The sequence below is a fragment of the Beauveria bassiana genome (assembly GCF_000280675.1).
Source record: "Beauveria bassiana ARSEF 2860 unplaced genomic scaffold BBA_S00028, whole genome shotgun sequence".
Lineage (NCBI taxonomy): Eukaryota > Fungi > Ascomycota > Sordariomycetes > Hypocreales > Cordycipitaceae > Beauveria > Beauveria bassiana.
In genome coordinates, this window is record NW_007930863.1 from 298,697 (window position 1) to 323,464 (window position 24,768).

At 53.7% G+C, this 24,768-nt stretch overlaps 9 protein-coding genes across 9 annotated transcripts; 6 read left to right on the forward strand and 3 right to left on the reverse strand.

Moving 5' to 3' along the window:
• Positions 1-1,721: 1,721 nt before the first annotated feature.
• On the forward strand, positions 1,722-3,519 carry BBA_07866 (calcium/proton exchanger; the record flags this gene model as incomplete). Its single annotated transcript, XM_008602963.1, has 2 exons — positions 1,722-3,423; positions 3,482-3,519. The coding sequence occupies 2 exons, from the start codon at positions 1,722-1,724 to the stop codon at positions 3,517-3,519; spliced, it is 1,740 nt and encodes a 579-aa protein (XP_008601185.1).
• Positions 3,520-3,710: 191 nt separating this feature from the next.
• BBA_07867 (uncharacterized protein) lies at positions 3,711-4,395 on the reverse strand (the record flags this gene model as incomplete). Its single annotated transcript, XM_008602964.1, has 2 exons — positions 3,711-4,097; positions 4,147-4,395. 2 exons carry the CDS (start codon positions 4,393-4,395, stop codon positions 3,711-3,713), a joined length of 636 nt encoding a protein of 211 aa, XP_008601186.1.
• Positions 4,396-6,100: 1,705 nt separating this feature from the next.
• On the forward strand, positions 6,101-6,723 carry BBA_07868 (uncharacterized protein; the record flags this gene model as incomplete). Its single annotated transcript, XM_008602965.1, has 2 exons — positions 6,101-6,356; positions 6,413-6,723. The coding sequence occupies 2 exons, from the start codon at positions 6,101-6,103 to the stop codon at positions 6,721-6,723; spliced, it is 567 nt and encodes a 188-aa protein (XP_008601187.1).
• A 327-nt stretch (positions 6,724-7,050) lies between these two features.
• On the reverse strand, positions 7,051-7,646 carry BBA_07869 (nudix domain containing protein; the record flags this gene model as incomplete). The annotated part of the gene is made up of 3 exons (XM_008602966.1): positions 7,051-7,215; positions 7,273-7,478; positions 7,544-7,646. 3 exons carry the CDS (start codon positions 7,644-7,646, stop codon positions 7,051-7,053), a joined length of 474 nt encoding a protein of 157 aa, XP_008601188.1.
• Positions 7,647-10,525: 2,879 nt separating this feature from the next.
• On the forward strand, positions 10,526-12,396 carry BBA_07870 (uncharacterized protein; the record flags this gene model as incomplete). Its single annotated transcript, XM_008602967.1, has 4 exons — positions 10,526-11,059; positions 11,091-11,258; positions 11,309-11,394; positions 11,445-12,396. The coding sequence occupies 4 exons, from the start codon at positions 10,526-10,528 to the stop codon at positions 12,394-12,396; spliced, it is 1,740 nt and encodes a 579-aa protein (XP_008601189.1).
• Positions 12,397-12,785: 389 nt separating this feature from the next.
• Positions 12,786-13,153, forward strand: BBA_07871 (40S ribosomal protein S30, putative; the record flags this gene model as incomplete). The annotated part of the gene is made up of 4 exons (XM_008602968.1): positions 12,786-12,819; positions 12,877-12,902; positions 12,964-13,068; positions 13,130-13,153. The coding sequence occupies 4 exons, from the start codon at positions 12,786-12,788 to the stop codon at positions 13,151-13,153; spliced, it is 189 nt and encodes a 62-aa protein (XP_008601190.1).
• A 681-nt stretch (positions 13,154-13,834) lies between these two features.
• BBA_07872 (RNA recognition domain-containing protein) lies at positions 13,835-14,382 on the forward strand (the record flags this gene model as incomplete). The annotated part of the gene is made up of 2 exons (XM_008602969.1): positions 13,835-14,057; positions 14,099-14,382. The coding sequence occupies 2 exons, from the start codon at positions 13,835-13,837 to the stop codon at positions 14,380-14,382; spliced, it is 507 nt and encodes a 168-aa protein (XP_008601191.1).
• A 768-nt stretch (positions 14,383-15,150) lies between these two features.
• On the forward strand, positions 15,151-18,981 carry BBA_07873 (WD domain-containing protein; the record flags this gene model as incomplete). Its single annotated transcript, XM_008602970.1, has 1 exon — positions 15,151-18,981. The coding sequence occupies one exon, from the start codon at positions 15,151-15,153 to the stop codon at positions 18,979-18,981; it is 3,831 nt and encodes a 1,276-aa protein (XP_008601192.1).
• A 370-nt stretch (positions 18,982-19,351) lies between these two features.
• BBA_07874 (endoplasmic Reticulum Oxidoreductin 1) lies at positions 19,352-24,318 on the reverse strand (the record flags this gene model as incomplete). The annotated part of the gene is made up of 6 exons (XM_008602971.1): positions 19,352-20,791; positions 20,982-21,778; positions 22,268-22,310; positions 22,483-22,504; positions 22,569-24,157; positions 24,226-24,318. 6 exons carry the CDS (start codon positions 24,316-24,318, stop codon positions 19,352-19,354), a joined length of 3,984 nt encoding a protein of 1,327 aa, XP_008601193.1.
• Positions 24,319-24,768: the final 450 nt, after the last annotated feature.

The following is a 24,768-nucleotide window of genomic DNA, read 5'->3' on the forward strand; positions in this document are numbered from 1 at the left end:
TTTTTGGGTTCGATCTAACTAGCTCAGTCCTCTCGGCCTGTTGATTCGACAATCTCTCGCCCTCGCGTCGCCAGACCCGGTCGGGCCAAACCTTTTTTTCCCACGCGTAACTCTTTTCTTGCTTTATGTGACCAACTTGCGACCGCTTGAAGGAGCGCAGATCGGCCATACTTCTGTGGACAAAAACAAATAAGAAGTAGGACTCTTCCCTCCCTCCTCTTTCACCAGCCCTTTCTGCGGTGACAGAAAAATTGACCGCGCGACCAAGGAAGCCATCGTTGTTTTCTGTCACTCTTTACAAGCGCATCCCAGCCTGGGCTGTGCGGTACTGATAAGCTGACTGCGCGTCGAAACGGTCCCCCAGCAATCTTTCTCTCAAAAGAGTAAGTCTTTCGTCAGGTCGCATACGCCATTTGTCACGCTTTCGGAGCCGGGAACGGGCTACAATCTTGCATTTTTATTCATTCATCTCGTCCTTTTTTGGCGTGGTGCGCTGCTGCGCCTCGTCGCCTCCGCAGACTGACATTGCAAGCTTGAAACAAATTCGGCCTAGGGGAGGGAGAGTGAAGGACGAAGGACGGATGGGCTGTGAGGCCGCCCGCTGGCTGTAGTAGGTTTGGACATTGAAAAGAATTTCTCGCTAACAGCAGTCTGCAACACAGGTTTTCGTCTTCTTTGAATATATTCCGTTTTTTACTTTTTTTCATCAACGCCAAGAAAGTCGGTCTCAGCTGCCGGTGATCGATCTCTTGGAATCTCTTGGCCAGCGGCTTTACCCCTTTCCCGGGCGCCCGCTCACTCACCGACGCCCAAAGCCAAGCTGCCAAGCTCACTCACCCGGAGTCGACTCATCCACACCCGCTTCTGCAGTTATTACCGCTGCAGTGGAGCGAACGCCTCACTGAAACCAAACAATGAGCTGTGAGTCTGACCGTCTTATCAATTGTCGACCCCCGTTTGTCGAATGAACCCCATGTTTTCTGCCATGTTCCCGCGCGCGCAAACAGATTCTTCTGCACGAGCCTGCAGCCTTAATAGAGGTTTCACGCGGATGCACAGGCCCTCATCGCAAGTGCAGGGATAACACAAGTACCGAACAAGTTATTAGGTTGCTTTGCAAGTGCAGCATCGCCTACCTTACCAAGCTGGTTGGCAAGCAGGCTTTTCTTTCCTCTATGGTGGCCCACCCATACAGAGGATCCTGCCAGGCCGCTAATAAGGTGATAAGCTATGTCGACTTGTGATCTTATCCACATCCCAGAATCTGCTTGGCCCCAAACGCCCATGTCCCAGCAATGCCACACTCCTCTCCATACGTTCGTCACCACTCTGCCACTCACCACATGCCAATTGCCTGTGGCGCCGCCTCTGCTTAGGCCTGCATCTATCTCCATTCTGCATCTCACCCACACTGGCACACTGGGAAGCTGACGCTACGCAACGCAACGAGGCTTGGCTGCTCGACTGACCAAAGCGATTCGCCTTGGGCCGTTTGCTCCGCGCTGTCATCGTCACATCGCCTCCTCTCCCACCTTCATATTACATATATTGTTGGAACATTGCCGCACCAGCCGCGACACTACAACAGTCTTTCACACTTCCTTTTCAATGACCCCATCACACTTCTGCTCTTGATATAGCGCGCGGCCCCATGGGCTCCTAGCATTCACGACGCATCTTATACCCGAAAACACCTTAGACGCTAACCGTACTCGCACCAAATGACAGTCAACACCTACAACGTCAAGCGCCTGGCGCACAACCTCAGCCGCTCCAGCACCGAACAGACTTGGAACCCGTTCCGCCATGTCGCCTGGAATCAAAACAACCGCAGAGGTACGTGGGCGCCCAGTCGTAACGAGCGCGACTTGGAGGCCCAAGGAGAAGGATCCCGTCTCAATCACGCCGCCACCGCGCCGCAGCAAAGAACACATGCGTCCACGACCGATCCGAACCGAGATCCCGAGCTCACTCAAGTCGCCGAGGAAAAGTCAATCGGCAACGAACATGCCTCGACTAATAGCCTGGCCGCCGCCAATGGTGCAGGCATCAGAAACCGCAAACCCGAGGGCGATGCGACCAAATCCGTCAGCGATAACCAGGAGGGCGAGGCAGACATCAAGTCGTTGAAAAAGGTCAAAACAAATGCGCTATACCGTCCCGTACACCCCAAACATCCGTTCACCGTGGCCAACCAGCTCCAGCGCACGTTTCTGGCCTCTTGGATCAACATTCTGCTCTTTGCCGCTCCCGTCGGCATTGCCCTCAATTACGTCCACAGCGTTAGCCCGACTGTCGTCTTCGTTGTCAACTTCATTGCCATCATTCCCCTCGCTGCCATGCTCAGCTTCGCTACCGAGGAGATTGCTCTACGGACCGGCGAGACCCTCGGAGGTCTCATCAACGCCACCTTTGGCAACGCTGTCGAGCTCATTGTCGCCATCATCGCTCTTATTAAGGGCGAAATCGTCGTCGTGCAAACCTCGCTCATCGGCTCCATTCTCTCCAACCTGCTGCTCGTTATGGGCTTTTGCTTCTTCTTTGGCGGCCTGCGCCGCAGAGAGCAGCATTTCAACACGACTGTCGCGCAAACGGCCGCGTCACTCCTCGCCCTGGCCGTCGCTTCCGTCATTGTGCCGACCGTCTTTGAGCTCAAGACGAAAGCGGACCAGACGGAAATTGCCAAGCTGTCGCGCGGCACTGCCGTCATTCTGCTCCTGGTGTACTTTGCGTATCTCTTCTTCCAATTGCATACTCATCTCGACGTGTTCAACGAAGAAAGCATAAAGGTTGCTGCAAGACCGTGGACGCATGGACAGAGCCTGAAAGAGGGCTTCTCCCATATGCCTGGTGCCAGCGCTCTTATGCGCCAGAATCGTCACAGCCAAGAGGAGCAGAATCTGGGTTCGGCGCCCGTCGAAAACCAGACAAACCCCGAAGTGGACGAAGAAGACGATGAAGATGACCCCCAGCTGCACTTTTTCGTCGCCATTGGCACCCTTCTCATCTCCACTGTCATTATTGCACTATGCGCCGAGTTCATGGTCGACTCCATCGACAGCCTGACCGAGACCACGGTCCTGCGCAAAGAGTTTGTCGGCCTCATTCTGCTGCCTATTGTTGGCAACGCCGCCGAGCACGCGACCGCCGTGACCGTCGCCATCAAAGACAAGATGGATCTCGCCATTGGCGTGGCCGTTGGCTCCAGCATGCAGGTTGCCCTCTTTCTCATTCCGCTCCTCGTCATCATCGGCTGGGGCCTCGGCAACGAGTACATGGACCTCAGCCTGGACGAGTTCCAGGTGGCCGTCATGTTTGTCGCCGTGCTTCTCACAAACTACCTAATCGGCGACGGCAAGAGCCACTGGCTGGAAGGTTTCTTGCTGATATGCCTCTACGCCATCATTGCCGTTTGCTCATTCTGTATGTCCCCCATCGGACCGAACCGTTCAAGATCATCCAAACTAACAATTTTGCGCAGTTTATCCCGACGACTCTAGCGATGGTCGTACCGGCTAGGATCTATAGGCCAACGTGCTTGGCTGCCAGTCTTGAAAGACCTTTTTTTCACCTTCTTCTTTCGAACACATCTAGCGATTGTTATTTATTTATAATCTCGTTATGACCATGTCACTATTCTTGTTATAGAGCTACATATTAGGGCTTGGGCTTGCATGGGCAGTAAGCAAGCTAAATATTTCCAATGTATATCATTCAATCCATTGGCATATGTATTCATATCTATAATAGTAATAGGACGTGCCACTGCGCTCACGGCGCTCACGGCACTCACGGCGCTCACGGCGAACTCGCGCCTCTGCTTGACGAGCAACTTCCGCTTCACGAAGAAGCTGGTTATGCGCGGCGATTCGATCTTGCTCTTGGCACATGAGAATATAGGCAACCAGAGCATACCGCTGCTCGGAGGTTATAAGACCGGGTATGCTGGGAAGAGGCTGCGCAGGCGGATTGGTGGCTACCTGGCGTTGGAGGGCACGAAACAACAAATCGCGCTCATTCTCGAGTCTGGCGTACTCGTCGCGATGCACGTATTCATAATTCCAACCCCAATCGGGAGCCCCTTGGTCGCTATGTACCTACTCGAGAAGTCAGAAGAGATCTCGACTCAACATTCAAATTACTCACCATTTCCTCTTGGTAGCTTTGAAGGCGAGTGGTAGAAGAGCGAGGAGCTCCTCGCCCATGACTCTGGGAAGGGCCGGCCGCCATGTCTTGCTCACGACGACGGCGCGAACTGGTAGTTCCTGGAGAACGAAGAGGATCAGTCGGAGTTCGGCCAACAAAAAGAGAAGAAGAAAATGCGTAGCGATGAATGGATTGAGCTTGATGAGTAGTACGCAGCTCTTCCTCGCGGAATTTCCCAGGGCGAGGCATGATCAAGACGCGGCCACAAATGTTGGAATGGAAAAGGAAGAGGCAAAGGAACATGAGTAGGAGCAGCAAGATATTTATTCATTTACCATGGCCTTGAGCATTGGAGATTGGAAGCTGGTAGCTCTGTTTGCAAGTCGTCAGTGAATGGTGGCATTGCCGCGTTGTCAGGCGCACACGCCATTAAACCCGCCAACCGCCCGAAAAGTATGAGAACGGACAAAGGCGGAAAAGAAGTTGACTTTTCGCAAGATGGTGAATTACATCAGCTACCATCGACATGAGTCATCGTAAGTAGGTTGACTCAACTACCATGCGCCTACATCAAGCAGCACACAACCATGCGACAGAGTACGTGCATGCAAGCCATTTCTGGCCCTGTCTAGCCTTTCAAACCTACTTAGTAACGAGTTTTTTTCTCTGTTCCTTAACTTCTAGTAGTAGCCGTGACTTGACAATAGCGAATGGTGAATTGCACGGATATGGGGTTGACTTTTATGCTGGTCTCACCTGCCTCCGGGCGCCTGCCGGCATCCACACACACTGTCACTCATTGCCAGGCATACAGGCTATGTGACTGGAGCAGAGGATACAGATGTTCGCTCAGTAAACGAATTCTTTCAGTTCCCAACTTGAACCCAGCCAAAACCAATCATCCCCCTCTTGTTTAGCTATTCTTGGTCGTATCCTAGTGCAACGAACCAAGGTTCCTCCTAGGCAAGGGTGGCATGTTTGGCAAACGACAAGCCCGAAAATGCCGAGTGCCAAGACAATGACGGCGATGGTGGTAGACTGCATGGTATCGCTTGGCAATTGAGAGATGGAGATATCAAGTGTGAATTATGGGCTTCCTGAGACTGGCAACTGGCAAATTTGTTAGAGAGAATGACAATGGCACGATGGTGGATGAATGGATGGCAAGATGGCAATGCTTGAATGGCTGAATTGTGAATGAATGGGTGCAGCGATAGAGTGGATTTCGCGGGTTGGCAGGGTGCTTCAGTGGGGTTGTAATGATTGAGAGGGTTTTTAGGATGCATTTAGTGGATGACTGGCACAATTTCCCCGCTATAAAAGGACGCTTAAGCGCTAAAACATCAATACCTAATACGAGATACCCCAGCGCCATGCCCGCTATAACCCCCCCCCAACCAGCCTAGCGCTTCGCCCTAAACCCCCGCAAAGTGGTCGTGGTGGAGCCTACCCTGACCTCATCTTCATCTTTTGGTGTTCACCACAAGCTAGGATCATCATGGCTTTCTTGACACAGAAGCCATGACATTTCCGTAGACTTGGCGCCCAGGGTCAGCCGTAACAAGAAATAAATGGCAAAAAGACTTTGTAGCTTCGACGCTACGCTACCAAAACAGACGAGCCCAAGACGTCATTGCGTCGCAGCCACCAGCCAACGTTGTCGTATCTGCAAACTGCCACCTGCCCCGACAACGGCGGCGATCCTCTGGAAGGTGGCGGGCGACAGCTCCTGCACAGAGCCGGGGACCCTGGTGGACTTTGACGTCACATCGCACTTCCCTTTCCCGAGACGTGCAAAACATGCATACGCTACGGATCCCATATATAGACGAGGTTTTGCTCCTCCATTGTCGACGGTTCATATCGACATCCACCCCGCAAACATTCATCTCGGCTTCATATCTTTAGAAACATCAACTACATTCATAATCACAACCACCAAACATATCTCAACATGAAGACTGCTACTGTTGCCACCTCATTCCTGGCCTCCACCTTTGCCGTCTCGGCCCAGCCTGTCCAATCCGAGCCCTTCAACATCCAACTCAAGTCCTACGATACCGGCGTCGACGGCAATTACATTAGTGCCTGCCACTCAGGCGCCGCCATCGAGAATCTTTGCCTCACCAACCGCCCTGTCACCATGCACCTCAACTCGACCAGGGGACAGGATCCCAACAACGGCCTCCTGACGTGGCTTCTGCCTTCCAGTATGTGTATATCCCACCCCCCTAGTGACCAATTCAATCTAACAAGCCCCTCCCAGACCTCCCCGTCGACTCTGCCATGCGCCTTATTCCCGATCCTTCCACCAACGTCGCCCAAGCTGTCTTCTTCCCCGGCCCCGTCAACGGCCAGCAGGTCCGGTTCATCGACGACGAGCTCTTCCTCGTCTCCAGCATAGACGATACCAAGGACCCCATCGAGGTTGACGTGCCAAAGCCCATTGCGAACTGGTATATCTGCAACACCTACTTCACTGGTTACCGCTACAAGACGCTCAGCTGGGTCTACGGCAAGGCTGGCCCACAGAACCCTACCTGCGTCAAGGTCTCGGTCAGGCGCAATTTTGAGTAAGCGCACGCTGTTCTCGATACTACTCCGATGGATGTTGGAGTGAATTTCTTGGCCAGGGGGAGGCGTAATGGAAGCATTGTAATGGCCAGACCATAAAGAGCGATGGTCTCATGAAAATATTTTTAATTGAACATGATTATTTACTTTACAGACCTCTGGGCTGACAAAAGAAATGGCCCATCAATGACCTCAGTCGCTTTCGTCCCTACATCCGTACCAAACAACGCTGCGCAAAAGTACCGAGATTCCCAACCATGGATAAGGATGGAAGAAGAGCAATCCATATTTGGAAAAGGCACGTATCCAGTGAGCTACAGACCCCGTACTCTATTGAAACATCTTCTTGAGTTCGGTGACACTGTCAAACTGCTTCAAGAGGTTTTCCATGGGCAGAAAGAGTTTCTCGCCATCTACCTCGCCAGTCTCACGGCCTGTAAAAAACTTTTCCCAATCCCACCAGACCCATCTCTCGCACTTGTTCGGTTCTCGAAGCTATGGGCAGAGTCAGCAACAAGCTACGAAAACGACCGACGCAATGAAAAGACTGACCTCGGGAACTGCGTCGGGGTCGTTCATGACACACTTGGCAAACAGTGTAATGTAGTGTTTGCCCTCGGTTTTGAAAATGTCGTTTGTCTGGGTCGCAATCTTGATGCCCTGCAGAGAAAGGCCCGTTTCTTCGTCTGCCTCACGTACGGCGCACTCGAGCAGTCCTTCGCCGTGCTCCAAGTGTCCACCCGGAAACTGCCAAGTGCCTGTCCACATGACGATTGTTAGCATCTCGAATCCCTTTTTTTGGGGGCCGCCGCAAGTTGCCTACCGGCTCCGTGGCTGCCCTTGCGTTTGCCCACGAGCACTTGGCCGCGGTTGTTGACGATGACGGCCGCGACGCCGACACGGGGATTGGGAGCTTCAGTAGCCATTATTTGGAAATTTCAGGTATATCAGAGAGACGTATCTGCTGAGAATGATGCTCGAGCGGCAAGATGGTGCTGTTTTCGAGTTGATTATGGCGGGGGAATTCGTCGGGTTTTATATGAGTCTTAAAGTGGGGTGAAGTTGGCCGCTCGCGATATCATGTTGCCTTGTTTTGCGGGATGATGGGGCGCAAAGCAAGTGGAAAAATACTAGTGGTGATGATCTGCATATAGAGCCTGTCAGAAGATATGAATGGACTTATTCAAGTAGCTTTCGGCGTACAAAAGTAGAATGTGGCGTTCGTCTCAAATGCAGCTACTACCTGTGTCACTCACAGCTTACACGAACAGGGCACTAACAAGCAATGCCACGGGCGTGTTTGTCAGATGCACTGCCACGATCGTTGACTATGAATAATTCCACTTTATTCACCTCCCGCGTTCGCTCATTCCCAGGTCATTTGTGAATGTCTTGGGCGTACGAGACTTGTTTGCACTGACGATATGAACCGACGACGAGTCAATGAAGAAAGTTCCAGAAGAGGTACATGCTCTGTATTGCCAGTCATCAGCGTTCTGTTCCGAGCGAGATCGAAATGCAGCTAGACGTCAAACCTCAACATTTGCTTGGACACGGAGAATGGGGGTTGCATCAAGGACACCGTCGTCAAGACCGACCTATGGTGGGATAAGGCTGCCGCGTGGCACTCGCCGCGGCAGTGACGCCTTTACTTGCCAGCACACTGGTTTCTCCTGCGCCCGCGAAGGAAAGGGGAAAAATAAAGGAGTCTCGAGTAGGCTTTATGGCTTCTCACTTCGCAAGAAAGAGGCCTTGTAGTGATGTCCCAACTGAAGGTAGATTTTCCGAAAAAGGAAATGCTGGTAGTTACACCATGAAGCACCGTGGCCAGCCACATGTTGTACTTTATTCTCAGGCTGGACGTGGGCCGCAAGTATCAGTACATGATAACCTGATGTATTAACTGTCACTATTTGGCACAAAGTGATACGCTGAGTTCGGCCCAATCACTTATTTTCCGAGTGACTGAGGCAGTCGTGGTACCAAGTGACTCGCGGGGCGAATAAGGACACTCACACACCACCAATGAATTCAAGAAAAGAAAAAGGATACATCTGACAGAAAAATTCTTTCCATATATGTGGTCCCTTTTTTTCTTGCATCATGTGTGCTTCTGCCTGGTCTGGTCAAGCCGATGACCGCCTCCCTACATCCCAAAAATCACAGATTGACGGTGCGCGGGAAGCCGAAGAAGAGAGTGCTATGGCCAGAAACGTAAGTAGAGAAAAAAAAAATGAGAAAATGGGCAGAGGTAGCTGTTACATATAGTTGCGACAAAGCGGCCCAAAAGATTGAAGAAATCGAACGCTGCGATTCTGCTACAGCCAGTGCTGAAGACGGCAAAAGTGTTGCCCGAGACAATTGCCTACGCTACCGTGCAAGGGCTGCATCTACTTGGTTTCAATCCGCGACAAAATATCCGCGTCGAAACGCTGTCTTGGATTTTTTTTTTAAAAAAAAAGAAGAAGAAGGAGCCGATCTGTGTAGCTTGCATGATCCGTAAGCCGTGAACATACTATCCCGCTGTAAGTCAGAGAGTCCTGAGGGTGAGGCACTTGGCAGGCGACAATGATCGCAATAGAAAGAAAATAAGCTGAAGAAAAAAGGAAAAAGAAAAACTTCAAGCAAACAGAATTGATCTGTTGTCTGGTGCTTTGTCAATTTATCCAGTAGTTTGTGGCCCTGATAACGTTGCTTTTTCTAGTCATCAGGCGACTGGGTCCTTGTAAGCAACAATAATTACACTACGGATTACAGCTGGGCAGAAAAGCAGGGTGCAGTATTAACAGCCCCCAAAACAAGACATGTTTTGTCTCCGGGAGGCTCGGACCCGAAAGGAAGCGGCTTGTTGCTTCGGAACAGCTTCCATCCGATTCATCACTTTACCATATCCACAGCATGCTACTTTCAAACCCTCAACTAACCCCCGAAAGAAGGAGTGTGTATGCACCTAAAAGCAGCCGAGACAGATGAAGCTAGTGAAGAACAAAAGATTGAAGTCCTTACGAGGCTTAGTCAATGATGGCGGCTTTGCAATTTAGACGGTTGGTGCCATGCACAAAGGCCTACTAGCACCCAGCTTGCTTGCGCCCGTTTGTGGCTTTGTTGTACGTCGTGATAAATAGGAGAACATTCGGTTTTCCCGGTGCAGCGTGCATATTCAGGAACCATCTAGTGCTTTGCCGTGGCGTTCATATGCGCTTCTGCCGTTGCTAAGCTGGACGATGCCTGCTTTTGATGGCAGCTCAAGTAGGTATCGTCCCTCCCCTCCTCCCGCTCGAATACGAAGAATTTTACCTGCAGATAGCGACTCACACTGCTTTCTCCAGTTGTTGAACATTTAATTCTCCGGCAGTCAATCATTACTCATTGTATTGTGGCGTTCGTCTGTCATCTTTTGCTAGTTGACCGTGTGTGCCGTGTAAGTGGACACTGGACATAAGACATGCACTTCAATTAGCAGGTCTTCGCACAGAAGGCATGTGAGTATAGTATGCAAGCCTGGGCTGCCTGGAAAGTGTGGCAAGATACTGGCTCAGGGCCAGAAAAGAAAAAATATCTCAGCCATCAAGATGATCAGACCTTTGGCCCTAAACATGGTTTACCAGCATGGAACTCGCATACTGGGAACTTGTAGCCAGCAGGATAGAAGACCAGTAAAAACAAAAAGAGGAGAAAAACATGATTTGATCGACTACGAGACGTATATATCTTTCAACAACCCCTTATTCGCAAGCACGTCGTTTCGATTCTCACGTCGACTTCATTACTTGCCGTTCAGACCTTCTAACGCAGTGCAGCCAAGATGAACCAGACTCCGCCTGGCACTACTTTTTACAATTTGCCAACATCTCCCCCGTCTTGGGACCGACTGGGCATCTTCTACATCGCATGGGCCGCAGTGTGGACAACTCTGGTCTTCAGCAGCATGGTCTTTTGTTGGATTAACCGCAAAAGTCCCATTCTCAGAATCCGTGGCCTCCCGCTCTCATTTGGTGCTATTGTCCTGCTCCACTCATACTGGATTCTAGCGCAAATCACCTACCCCATCGCACACACTATGCCGCTGGTGTTGGCCTATGATATTCAGTTCTTCTTCATGGGCATCTACTTCCCTCTGGGTATTGCGCTTTTCCACGCTTCAAACCTGCGATTCCTGCATGTCGCCAAACGTCAAAAACAATTTACGCACCAGGCCCTGAGGATGAAGAGTCGAGGATGCGACGGCGCCAACACTTCGTGGCTATGCCGCTTCAGAAACATGGGATACACGAAGCGCATCATGTCATCTATCAGATTGGCATGGCGATCCAGGTACTGCACATCCATGAACATGATTGTGATATTGTGCCTTACTAATAACAATGTAGGTACTCCTCACGGTCGCCTGCTGGTTTGCCGTGAAGAAATACCATCCCACCTACGGTCTGCCTGGCACCGAAATGAAGAGCACCACGCTGCCCGCGCAGTTGGCTGAGCTTGGACGTGGCTGGGAGTGGTGGCCGTCACTAGTTTGGCAGTTCATCTGGACTTGGCTTGTAAGTGAAGCCCATTTGAAGAATATTGCCGCAATGCTGACACCTGGCAGGTTGCGCCTGTCCTCATATACAGAGCTTGGGGTATTCGCGACACCCTGGGTTGGCGCGCCCAAACAATCGGCTGCTGTCTGTCCAGGTGAGGATCAACGCAGCACTTTGTGAACATCCGATGCTGACACATGCTAGTCTTCATGCCACCCCCATGTTTCTTGTTGCATCATATGTTCCGGCTTTCGAAAAAGTCAACATGTTCTTCTCGCAAAGCCAGTGGATTCATCTGTCCATAATTATGTTTGAAATCTTCACTGTCTTTGTTCCTGCTGTGCAAGTTGTCCGCCTCTGGATGCTGAACAAATGGGCAGCCGATATCAACGCCAAATGGGAGACACAAACACAAGACTCGGCGCTGACATCGTCAAAAAGTGACGAGTGGAATTTATCCGCCCTTAGCATGGCCGAGAAGGGCAAGCATATGGACTTTACCGACAGTGAGATGGGCGACCGTGTCATCACGATGAAGGCACTGGAGCATGTTTTGACCGAGAACCCCGCCCCCCTTCTGGAATTCTCTGCACTGAACGACTTCTCGGGAGAGAACATTGCTTTCCTCACCCGCGCTGCTCATTGGAAGACCTCATGGCCGAGCAAGAGGCCAACCGCTGACCAGTGTCTCAAAGTCTACAATGGCGCTCTCAAGATCTACGCCAACTTCATCAGCCCACTGGACGCCGAGTTTCCTCTGAACTTGCCGTCGGCAGATCTGAAGAGGCTGGAGAGCATCTTTGAGAAGCCTGCTAGCATGTTACGTGGCGCTGCTCGAGTCAACCCGGCGATCCCTTTCGACTTTGATGGTCCTATGCCCCGTAGTCGCAGTGACTTCGAGACAGATGCCACCACATTTTGCGCACAGTATACTGGGGATATCCCGGTCGCGTTTGATGAGGCCGTCTTCGACACAGTTCAAGACCACATCAAGTACCTGGTACTGACAAACACGTGGCCCAAGTTTGTTGCAGAAATGCAGTCGTGCAGGAGGTCTGGAGAGACGAGCCGAAGTATTTCTACTGCCGCTTCTAAGACGACGACTGCGAGCCGCGTCTCTAGCAAAATTTCGAGTATTATTTCGTCCATTTTTTGAAGCGCCAGCGAAGCTTTACCTTTTCCACGATACACATTCGCTCATTAGATGTGAGGCAGATCTCTGATGTACTTTGAAGTCGCAATTAGATGATCAGGGTCCATATACCCTTAGATACATAGTATAAAACTTGACGAGTTTTTTAAAGTGGTCATATCTGAAGTTGGTGATGGCGAGCGACTTCAGTGAGTGGATCTCGAGCAACAAGGTTTTCGATGACTAAGCGGTTCAATCACGGAGTCCAGTTTTTCCGACAGGGCAGATTGGGAGTGGCGGTACTCTGACTCACGTGAGTTTCGCCTCTCGCCCACAACCATTTACCAAAATCCAGAAAAACTCGCGGAGCCCAACATCACCATCCACCATTATCGCCAAATCAATCAGTCACCATGGGTAAAGTTCACGGATCGCTCGCCCGTGCCGGTACGTTACGGAAACCCTTGTCACACCAATTTCGCGCATTTTCTAACTAATTGCTAGGCAAGGTCAAGTCTCAGACCCCCAAAGTACGATACACCGCTCCGATCGAATCACTACGGCCGAGAACTAATCAGAATCGCATCACAGGTTGAACCTCAGGAGAAGGCCAAGACCCCCAAGGGCCGTGCCCTCAAGCGCCTCAAGTACACCCGCCGCTTCGTCAACGTCACCCTGACCAACGGCAAGCGCAAGGTTAGCACGACTCGAGTTTCGAATGCATCGACCGGGCAAGCGTATACTGACACGGAACCAGATGAACCCCAACCCCGGCTCTTAAATTTATCACGAATCGATGGGAAGTTGAGAAAATGAAGTTTGGCATGGCGGAACCGTCTTCGGAATAGATGCTACGATAGCAGAGAAGACGATGGATTTTGTCGGGTCGATCGCTTGGCTGAGCACTCTGCATAATCACTAGAGATGCAACGAGGCGCGACGACTCTACTCGGCGTCCGGTGTCCTTTTGTCAATACAACAAAATTACATCTGCAACACTCGGATCGACTGCTCCATTTAGTGACGAGACTGATGTGATGATGCCACGGAGGTGGATCTAAATTCGCTTTCGAATCGAATATGAGCGACATTCACGGCTTGAGCCATACGACAGCGCCATTGAGCTCCAGTGAGGGACCTAGATGGTGTGATAAGTTGGCAACGAATGCACCTCTAGAACAGGTGAAGCCGCATACGTAGCGTTACAGCCACATGCTTGCGTTGTTGCGGCACGCCTGCCCCTTGTTTGCATATGCCACAGGAGCACAGCCGATTATCTCGTAATTCGGTAGACAATCCTCGTAGACAACCCTTTTGAAACAAATGGCTGCCCGAATAGTCACGGAATCGCGAAAGTCTGGGATCACGTGACGAATTCGCGATGCAGAATCAGAGCTTAGCTGCGAGAACTTCGCAAGCCATACAATCATTCACAACTTCCACCAGCCTTCGGACAAAAAAAATGGCCAGCACAGAGATGGAAGTCGATACAGTTGCCTCAGCTCCTCTACAGGATGAGTCACTCATGCAAACACACGGAAAGGCGACTGCGGTGCGATCAATCGAGGGCTGGATTATCATCGTGACCAACGTCCACGAGGAAGCAGACGAGGAAACAATTCAGGACACATTTGGCGAATTCGGCGAGGTGAAGAACCTGCACTTGAACTTGGATCGTCGAAGTGGTTATGTCAAGGCAAGTTGCCTAAGTCACTATGGCCCGCAGAACCCGTCAGCCCGACGGCACAGCATGCTAACCAGTGGCAGGGCTACGCTCTGATCGAGTTTGCGACTCTGGAGGAGGCGAGAGCTGCCATCGACGGCGCAAACGGTACCAAGATGCTCGACCAGACGATACAGGTAGACTTTGCTTTTGTGCGACCACCACCTGGCAAGGGAGGTCGCGGAGGAAGAGGTGCTGGCCGCCGATCAGGCCGCAGTCGCAGCCGCAGCCGAAGCAGGAGCCCCGAGCGCAAGGACGCAGATGGCGACGTGGATGTCGTGGAATGAAGCTGTCATAAACTTCACTGTCCAAACATAATTATAAATGCCGATATGCTGGCACTTCGAGCCAAAGTACCATTAAGCATATCGGCGCGCATACCGCGATTCAATAGGTACGCCTCTTGATAAAGACATATTGCGGTGCTGATACTGACGGCGAATAGACATCGAAGATACACGGAATCGCCCCGGCTCCTGAATAGGCCACGCTGCATCATCGTGATTTCCGACAAGGTACATACGTCTTTGTATACGACTGCGACACGACGCGGTATTCTTCACTAGACACAAACATGATTGCTTCGTAACTTTGGACACGAATCACATGGCTATTTACCATGATGAGTTGGATATGGTATAGACCTAATGTGAAATAGCGTTCAGAGCAGTGATTCTGGCCAAGTTATTGAATTCTAGGTATAATGGCTTCGCAGGGGATATGAAGGAAACAGGATTATGCAGAAAACGCATCTCTATTAAGTGACCATGTTTCGTAATAGCAGATTTTATGCAAAGAAACTCGGACGAACTGGTAAAAGAGCTCGAGGGGTCGACGTGGTGCGACGCGCGAGTTCGGCCAATGCCGGGCTTCCTATTTCAGCTCCACACGAGCTTGCCTACAAGATCCCCACCTCAACTTTCCAGGGTCTGGCGTCACTCATTACAACCACACAGCGCGACATCATATTCAAGCCCTACATCACGCGGAATGGACGATTGCCACCACTGAATAGCCATTGATGGCGTGCCAAGCGCTTTGCGGCCGCTATAGCAATGTATAACCGCGAGTCCCGGATCATGCGCAAGTTGCTGGGAAAGCCTGCGCATGATGCTTCCGTTGGCGATGCGACCGTCGCCAGCTCTGCTACCGCGACCCCCACGAACTATCGGCCGGTCAAATCGCAAAATGCTGTGCATCCAGTGGCCGCGCCAGTATCCTGCCTGGATGTTTCCTCGGACGGGCGCGCCGCGGTGCTAGGTGGACCGCACATACTCAAAACATTGGTACTCGACAACGTGGGAAGCCCCGGCTTCAGTTTTAGCGACGGGGTTGATATTAGGGCGTCAATTACATCGCAGAAACTCTCTGGAAACAGAGCAAACGTCGTGGCTGATCAGCTCAACATTCGCGACGTCAAATGGCACGAGAATGGCACAGTCTTTACGGCATGCGCCACCGGGCGCATATTTGGCTACGACCTATCTCGAATCGATGCCGGTGGTTCTGACCCTCTCGAATATATACAAATGCAGGAGGACAGTCGTCAAATAAACACATTGGACGTCAATCCGCACTTGAAGAGTTGGCTGCTGGCAGGCAGTCAAGATGGTATAGCACGCGTCTTTGATGTCTCTGCGCCAGCTGCTACACGATCGGGTATACTTACATTTCGACAACGGTTCTCGCCCTTGAAAAACAATGAGTCAATTAGGAAAGTAATGTGGTCGCCCCGGGTCGGACATGAGATGGCCTGCTGCACAGAGGGCGGTGTCGTTCTGAAGTGGGATGTCCGCCAACCGTCACGACCGGTACTGAGGATCAATGCTCATGAAAAATCATGCTTGACGATGGCATGGCATCCTGACGGAATCCACCTCATAAGTGCAGGATGGGACTCGAAACTTCATGTTTGGGACTTGGGCGCGTCCGGCGATAAGCGGCAAAAACCAAAATGGACCATCACGACTCCAGCGCCAGTATCGTGTCTTTCTTGGCGACCGGGTCTCTGGTCTGCCACGGCACAAACCAGACGTGTTGCTCAAGTCGCAGTGAGCTATGATGAAAGCAGCAACAGACGCTATGGTGCTTCCGTCGTCCACATTTGGGACCTGGCCCGTCCGACAATGCCATACAAAGAAATCGAACGCTTTGATTCCTCGCCATCTGCTATGCTTTGGAGAGACCAGGACATGCTCTGGACTGTCGCTCAAGATGGTCTATTCAACCAGTGTGATGTGGCATATGCGCCAAAGTGCATCGACAGACTGTCTACATCGGCAACGGCCTTTTCACCGCAGGGCGACGTTGTCATGTTCTTGGATGAGCGTGCACAGCAGAGCCGTCTACGCCCGATCATGCACCACAGCGAAACACCGTCTCGCCCGACATATAGCTCTAGTCCCAACGCCTATTTGCTCAGCGGAAGCAAAAGCGATTCTGAAGAAGACGTCTTGGGGACATTTATCGGGCCCCGGCGCAAATTGGCCCATCGACAGCGGCCGAGCGGCCGGTCAGGGCAGCCTCTGAGTACGACACCTCCATCCAGTAACAACTTTTCCGATGAAGGCAAAAAGCTACTGGGCCTTGATCTGTCTATTGGCGTTACTGGCATGTTCAAGTCACCACAAGTTATGTCTTCGGGCAGGTTGCCAGCATCAACCAAAGTTCCAGTTTATCAGTATCTGACTGCAAGCTATCTCGAGATACTTGAGCGCGTTCTACCAAATGCGGACAGCAAGGCCACTCTAGCTGAACGAGTAGGTGTAGCCTTGGAGCAGTTCTCGAAAATCTCTGAAAACGTACGCTTGTACAGACTATCTCAGTCCTGGCGCGTTATCGCCTTTGCCATGGATCTTCTGCTCAAAAAGAGAGCAAAATATCATTCAGAGGCAAGGTCGTCCCGGTTTCAAAAGATATCAGTGGATGGGGGTAAAACAGCAAGCTCTCTAAAGCCGCCCGAAATCTATGGTGCTAGCTACAATGGCGAAGAGACACCACGCAGACCGTCAGCCCATACCGGCAGCATAGATAGTAAGCTCCATGCTGTGCGGTCGCTTCTATCAGAGGAGATTGAGAGTACATCTAATGTGCCGACACCCATTGTGCGGCCGGCTGATGCAACGCACAACAAGGAATGGGAAACAGGACATTACCAACATGGAAAGAAACTAACACCCATCATTGAGCCAGAGAGTTTCGACCTTGGCCCTGCCGTACATGCTTACAAGGATGCGGCATATTCACAAGGTAGCTCCCAAGCTATATCGGATAACAACCGAGAAAGTGAGCCTTCCGAAGTATCAATAACTGAAGGCTATGACTTTTACGATACCGACGCTCTTTCGAAAGCTATTGACGTTCCGGAACCAAAGACAAAGGATGCGGCTGACCGACGCATTTCGCGAATCAAGCCCGCGCGTCATGACTCAGAGGATAGCATGGGTGAGATGTCTTCCGTCTCAAATGGATCAAGAAAACCGTCTCTACAGGGCTCGTCTGTGGGTATTGCAGGCATCGGCGAGCACAGCGCCAACTACACATCAAAGGTTTCCAATGGCAGCGCTGACACGGAGTTTGAGCCAAGGATCCATGGCGATACGCAAAGGCGCAAGTCAAAGGTTACCGACTCACCTGAGGACGTCTTCATGATATCGCAAACAACTGCCTCTACAGACGATGCGTATCCATCTCAACTCTCTTTCGCTTCCCAGTCTGACTCGGATCAAAACGCTTCTTTCCAGCAGTCTACGGCCCCTGACGAGGCTGTGCCCAACAGTGCTGACGGTACGAGCAGTCCGGTTGCCAAATATTACAACGACCCCAGTCCTTATGTCATCGAAGCCGATTATTTACCATGGCCTGATGACCCTGACTTCCTCAACATGAAGGGAGACAATACAGTACCAGCTGCTCTTGACCCATATCTTTTGCTCAAGAGGGCCTTTGATTTCGAATGCCGCTCCTCAGCAGTCAATGCGGCTGCCATGGTGCTTCTTCTGCGGCCGCTACTGCCGGACGACATCATCGATACGCACCTGGCGCGGGGCATCTTGCGACAACATCACCAGCGGCTGATGCGCATGGGTTTATTCGTGGAGGCGTCTTTTTTGCGCAAGATGTGCATCCGAGGCTGGCCTGAAGGCATGCCTGAATGGGGCGAGAATTACACCGCCATCTTTGGCCCTGCGCAGCAAGGCGTCAAGACTGGGCTGTTTTGCTCCGCATGCCGAAAGCCACGCGAAGTTGATCCGAGCGGAGGCCGCGACGCCGTCTGGACCTGCGAACGCTGTCGCGCCGTCATGGCCCCGTGCGCCGTCTGCAACCACCGCGACGCAGAACTCCCCGCCCATGTCCCCGGCGACGATGTCGATACATCGGACGCAGGATCGAGCCAGTGGGCTTCCAACTGGTGGTGGTTCTGCCCCGGCTGCGCGCACGGTGGCCACGCGTCCTGCCTGCAGATATGGCACGGCGCCATGGAGGCCGACGACCCCAACTCGCAGCCGACCAAGTACAGCGGTGGCTGCTGCCCGCTCGACGGCTGCGGCCATGCCTGCCTGCCGGGCAGGTACCGCGGGGAGGTGGTGACGGCGCGCGCCGACGAGCTCGGCCGCGCGGCGCTGGATAGCACCCGCGCCGTCCGGGACGAGCTGCGCGGCGGCGGCGCGGCGGGTAGTCGGCGCTCCAGCCCTGGCGGGCGCGATCGCACGGTGCGCAGCGACAGCTATGACGTACCGCAGAGTAAGGCCGTCGGTATGGCGCGCGAGGCGCTCAACAAGAGCGGCTCGCCCAGCTCGGGAGGCATTCTGAGCTCGAGCCCGGGCCGGGTGCCGGGGACGGGTGAGCGCGAGCGGCGCAAGAGCGTCAAGTTTGTCAATCGGTGAAGCGTGCTTTTTTTATTTCTTGGCCCTGTTTTTTATTATATTTCTTTTTCATACACGAAGCAGGTGTACATTGGCGTTTTCTATTGTCCTTTAAGAAAATTCTTTTTTTTTTTGCTTTTTGCTTTTTGCCTTGTTCGTCATGTATTATTTAGACTTGGAAAGAAAGTCATTGTAGGATTAACGTATTACATGTCTCTGCTAGAAACCTAGTTGGAAGATGGGAAAAAAACCTTGCTCTTTTTACACGACCGCTTTGCCTTTTTAAAAGTAGCCCTCCTCGCTGTATCGCTGTAGTCTATGTACATTGTAGTCTGCTGATGCTTTTTTTTAGATGCTGCCTGCGTTCACTGGGTGTATTATAGTATTAGCCTCAACCGGCCACGTTTTCTCGTAGGCCCTTTGTGCGCAGCGTAAACTTTGTCTCGTGGTTTTCAAACGGCAGCGCAAAGTCGGAATTCATGCCTCCCCCGCCCGCCACGCCCCATCCCACCGCCAGCGGCTGTTGTTGTTGCTCTTGATGTTGCTGTTCGTCCGCCAACATCGGCTCCCGCAACACCAAAACCTCGCCGCGCTGCGCGTGGGCCTCGCTGTCGGCACTTCCCGGCCGACTTCCCCCCGTGCTGCTGCCGTCGCCGCCGCCGCCGCGCAGCTCGGGCACGCGGCCCGCGAGGCGTCCTGCCCAAAGCCCGCGGACGCCGCCCTTCTTGCGCGCGGGCACCTCGTCGGAGCCCGCGCTCCCGACATACAGCAGGTACTTGAGGTTGGGTAGGGTGTGGCGGACGTCGACAACGCGCAGGCCCTGCGCGGCGCACAGCGTCTCGAGGTCCTTGTTGAGCAGAAACCAGGCGTACTCGAAGCGCCATTGGCTGGTGGTGGAGCCGCCGCGGGGGAGAAAGAGCGGGAATTCGCGTCGGCTGCTGGCGGTTCCAGCTTTGTTTGCGGTGGTGGAAGCGGACGACGCGTCGAGATGGGAGATTTCGTCGCGGATGTAGGTCCGGGAGCCTACGAGCGGCGTGACGAGGGGGTAGGGCAGCGGGTAGCCGAGGTAGAACTGGAGATGGCACGCGAGCAGCGCGACGAGGCCGAGCGCGGCGGAGAGCGCGTCCTCGCCGACACTACGCGCGACGCCAGCGTCGTAGACCGAGTTGGGCAGCGGGATGCCGCATATAGTAAAGGACAGCGGCGGCGCGTGCGGTATCGGCGCAATGGGAAACACGGCGGCGAGGTCGGCGCAGATGCGGCGGCGCTGGCCGCGAATTTGCTGCGCCGTGTCGTCGAGCAGACGTCGCGACGCGACCATCTTCTCCTTGCCGCTGGCCATGTCATCGGCACGGCTGCGCTGCAGGGCCTTGCCCGCGGCGATGGCGTCTCTCCGCACGCGCAGCGACGTGCGCAGCTCGTCGCGGCGCCGCTCGGCCTGGCTGTTGAGACGGCGCTGCGTGGCCAGATACTTGCCCGCAAGCACCACGCTCTCCTCCGCCGCGTCGGCCGCGCCGTCAGCGGATCCCCCCGCGGCGGTGGTGACGACGACGTCGTTGATCTGCTGCACCACCGCGCGCCGCGTCTCCTCGGCGTCGCGTAGGGAGCTTTCAAGGTTTGCCAGCTTCATGAGCGCATTGTACGACGACGTGGTGGTGGGCTGGGCCTGCTGGCGGGGCTCGGAGACGCAGTCGGGAAAGTCGAGCGAGTACACGCCGTCCTCGAGGTGGAAAATCAGCGCGTTAGGCCGATACTCGCGGTTGAGGGTCGTGGATATAAAGTGCAGCTTGCGGAGGTCAATGAGCTCCTCGAGGAGAAAAGTCCAGGCGCTCTGCTTAGGACGGCGCGTCCATATTCGAACCAGCACTCTGCAGGAGCGGGAAATGGAGGGATGTGATGTTGATAGATCAAAGTATCGAAAGTCAAAGTTCTACCGAAAGAGAGAAAAAAAAAAGGCCGCGTTAGCCAAAAGTCTGGGGGGACAGAAGCCGCCTTCGTGGGAACTTGGAGAAAAGCCATACCGCTGATCGCTCTCCTGTTTCGCTTATATATATAGGTTCCTCCGGGCTCGCCGGATCGTGCAGGGAGAAGAAGACGTCGCCGACCGCCTCGTCCGCCAGCTCCTCGAGCTTCTTCTGGCGGCTCGCCGGGCTCGACGGCGCATTGCTAAGACTCGCGCGTCGCTGCACCAGCGGCGCTCCTATGCGGTGACCACCGCCGCCGCTTGCGCTCAGGCGCCTCGCGGCCTCCTTTCCGGCCAGATGATCCGAAGACCGTGACGGATGCAGCGCCGCGCCGGGCGCGACATCACTGCTCGTCTCCTGCAGAACGGGCAGCTTCTGGGTGGTATTCGTCGTGGTGGTGGTGGTCGTCGTCGGCTTCTTCTTGTTGCTGCCGTGGGGGAGGTCACCGTCGTCGGCGGAGCGCAGGATGCGCGCAGTCGGCGGCGCAAAGGACAGGTTGCGCAGGGATAGCCCGCAGAGGTGCCGCAGCTTGCGGTTCTGGGCAAGCAGCCGCGGGCGACGAGGCGGCGGCGCGGGCAGCGACGTCATGGACGACAAGGACATGATGGCGACGGCGACGCGGATAGTGGTGCTGGTTGTCGTTGTGCGCGGCGAGCGTGCCGGGGCGGGGATCGGTGATTCATAGCCCGTATGCGGCCATTGGGTATACGTGGCGCCGTTATGTTGAGAGAGTACGGTTTCGCAGGCAGAAAGGGGCTGTTGGAAAAGGTCGATGAGGTGGGCTTGTTGTCGCGAGGCAGTCTGGGGAAGAGGAAGATGGGCTGAGAGCTGCGGGAGAGCTGCGGATGGTGGGCCTGATTACGTCGTCGGTAGGAAATAAGCTCAAGCCATCGCGTGCACCTCTGCATTTAGTCCGCCCGAGTCATTATGCTCGTCATTCAAATAGAGCTTGGAAGTCAAGGATCAGTTAAAGTATATGAAATTTATTATTCCAGCCGTGTACTGCTTTGATGAATACCTATGCTGGCAAAGTCTGAAAGTCCGCTACAAAAATCCCACGTTCAATCCCGAATAACGCCAATGATGCAATGCCCTAGGAATATAAACAGACAAGAAAAGAAAAGAAAATATGCTATAATGATAACAGCCCTTCCGTCTTTGGGTACTCGAGTTTTCAATGTCCATGCAAGTGCGCAAGGATGGCTGGGAAGAGGCCTCTGCTGCAAGCTCCAGTAAGTTCCCAAGAGTCTATCAGGTCGTAGAGCGCGTGGCATAGTGTATTCGCAACATAGTCGAGGCAAAAAGGCCGTCGAGATATGCCACTCCATTGTTGTGCCACTCACGACTATAATCACGCCCTCTTTGCGCATAGTAAAGCTGTGTAGACTGCGAGGCACTCTAGTCAAGCGTATTGCTTCCCGCTGCCGTCCGTCATTGAGCTCCAGTCCACCAAGTTGGGCTTGCTTTACAGATCCGGTCGATCCACGTTTGGCATGCGCAAGTTGTAAGGTCTCTCTGCGTTGTAAAGCCCCATCCATGACCGGAGGAATCTAATTACCTCGGCAATGGCCACTTTGACACTGCTCATTGTTAGCAAAACTCGGGCATCAAACAAAATACTTCACAATCACGGATAGAACGTACAAGTAAACTGGGGCACGGATCCAGCCGGTAAAGACGACACGCATAGCCAGCTTGAAAAGCGCCAGCTCGTGGTCCACCTGCGACTTCCAGTCCTCACCCGCCGACCCGCGATTCTTCTTGCGGATCAAATCGACCAACTCGTCCGAGAGCTCCTCGTCCTCGTTGGACGTGAGCGGATGATCCAGCGGCTCGCGAATGTCCTTTGCCGTCTCGGCGAGCAGCTCTGCCGCCTTTCGCTGGTCCTCGGCCTCGACGGCCATTTTCCGAAATTGGGCTATGGCCATGAGCGACTTCGTGAGACGGCCGTACGTGTTGAACAGGGCGACGAGCTCGGTGCGCTTGAGCACGGGCACGTCTTTATCGTTGTCCTTGCCAAACTCAAAGAGCACCTTGAGCGCAGTGCCGTATCCGTTAGTCTGGACTTTGCCCCAGAGGCGGCACTTGTCGCAGCCGACGCAGTCCATCAGTCGGCTGATGTTGCGGAAGCGGTTGCGGAAATCTTCCTTGAGGGATGGGCCCTCACCATTGACAAACATGATGCTCTCGTCAAAGATCTCGGGAACCAGGGCGGCGCGCTGCGTCACCTTGAGCACCTTGCCGCGCGTCGAGGCGTCCTCGTGCGCGTCGTCGGTGCAAAACGTGTACACCGGCTTCTGTAGGTACGGCCCGAGCTTGGCGACGGCGCGCGTCACGAGGGCGTAGTTGAAGTAGAGGTTGCTGATGCGGTCGGGGTACGGGTGAAGGCGCTCCATGTAGCAGTCAAAGTTGGGGCCCCAGAGGCCCGTCGTCTTGTTGAGGTAGTCCCAGCAGAGGTGGGTGCTTATGCTGGCGTGCATGCCCGACACGACGCGGTAAAATACGCGCTTCTCAAGGCACTCGTCGTCGGTCTCGAGCCCCGTGCTGGCGACAAACGGCGTCTCGGGCTTTTGCAGGCGGTTTTGGTCGAGCTGGGCCTGGCGACCGGCGGCCTCCATGACCTGCTTGAAGTCCATGGCTGCGGGACCCTTTGGCCACAGAGAGGTGCCGACGTCGGCGGAGCGCGGAAAGGAGCTGCGCTGGAAGCAGTTTTCGCGGTAGATGGCGTCCCAGACCATGTGGGAGCCGAGGCCCGCGTAGCCCGTGAAGCGCTCGGGGTTCTTTGTCAGACTGACATAGTCGCCCTTGGAGAAGGCGCTTTCGTCCTCGGGAACGCAATAGTCGCGCTCGTCACACTCATCGTCGTTGTCGTAAACACAGCTCTCGCCGACACTGTCGCCAAGCTCGCCGTGCAGCGGGCGGTGCTCCTTCTTGGAGGCGCGGCCGGGATGTTTCGCCAGGGGTCCCTGGAGCTTGCTCAGCTCCTTGACCTTCCAGACGTCGGGGATATCGTCCTCGTTGTCGAGCGTCTCGACGGCACACCCTATGTTGCCGCAGAGGCCGTTGGAGTCGTCCCAAAAGGGGCAGGACTTGTGGAATAGGTTGAGGCGGTAGTGGGAGAAGAAGTCGGTCGTCTGGGTGAGGTCGTCGACGGCGGGCTTGACACGGGTGTTGAGCTTGTCAAGCGTGGCGTAGGAGACGCAAGCGTCATCTACAATGGCCTTGGGAGAGATCTGAATGGGGCAGAGTGATTAGCAAGAACCAAGTCTGGCGCAATGACGAAGAGCGCGCGTGCTCGTACTGGACAGCCATCCTTGGATGCGTCGGTGCAAATCCCGGGCGCCGCGCAGAGGGCAAAGACGGAGAGAAAAAAGAGTTTGCCGGCAGACTTCATTGGAAGCTGTGATGCCGATTGAAGGAAAGCGGGCAGCAGTAAAGGGAAGTGGTGAGGCGGAGCGTGGTCTTTTGTCGTGACGTCTTGAATTAATAAGCCGTTGGCTTTGACGGGGCGGACATCCGATAACCGGTAAAGGGCACAGAGTATGGCTATACGATGGTTTACTGCAAAGTAACGTAATGTAGAGATTCGGATAAAAGCTGCGAGGAGTAAGCGTATAAAAGGGAAAAGAGTCGTGTGTTGGAAAAGGGCAAGGGATATCTGTCTCTCTTTTTTTAATCAAGATGCCACGCTGGCTGGCTCGAGACTGCGGACTTGGGATGGGACGTTAAAAGAAAGACTGGGGCTTTGCGGATCTGGTGGCTGACCTTGGTACTTGATCCAGGTCAAAAAGGTGTGAAAGGCCCGTTGATGAGAGCTAGGTTTGCCCTGTAACGTGGCCCGGCT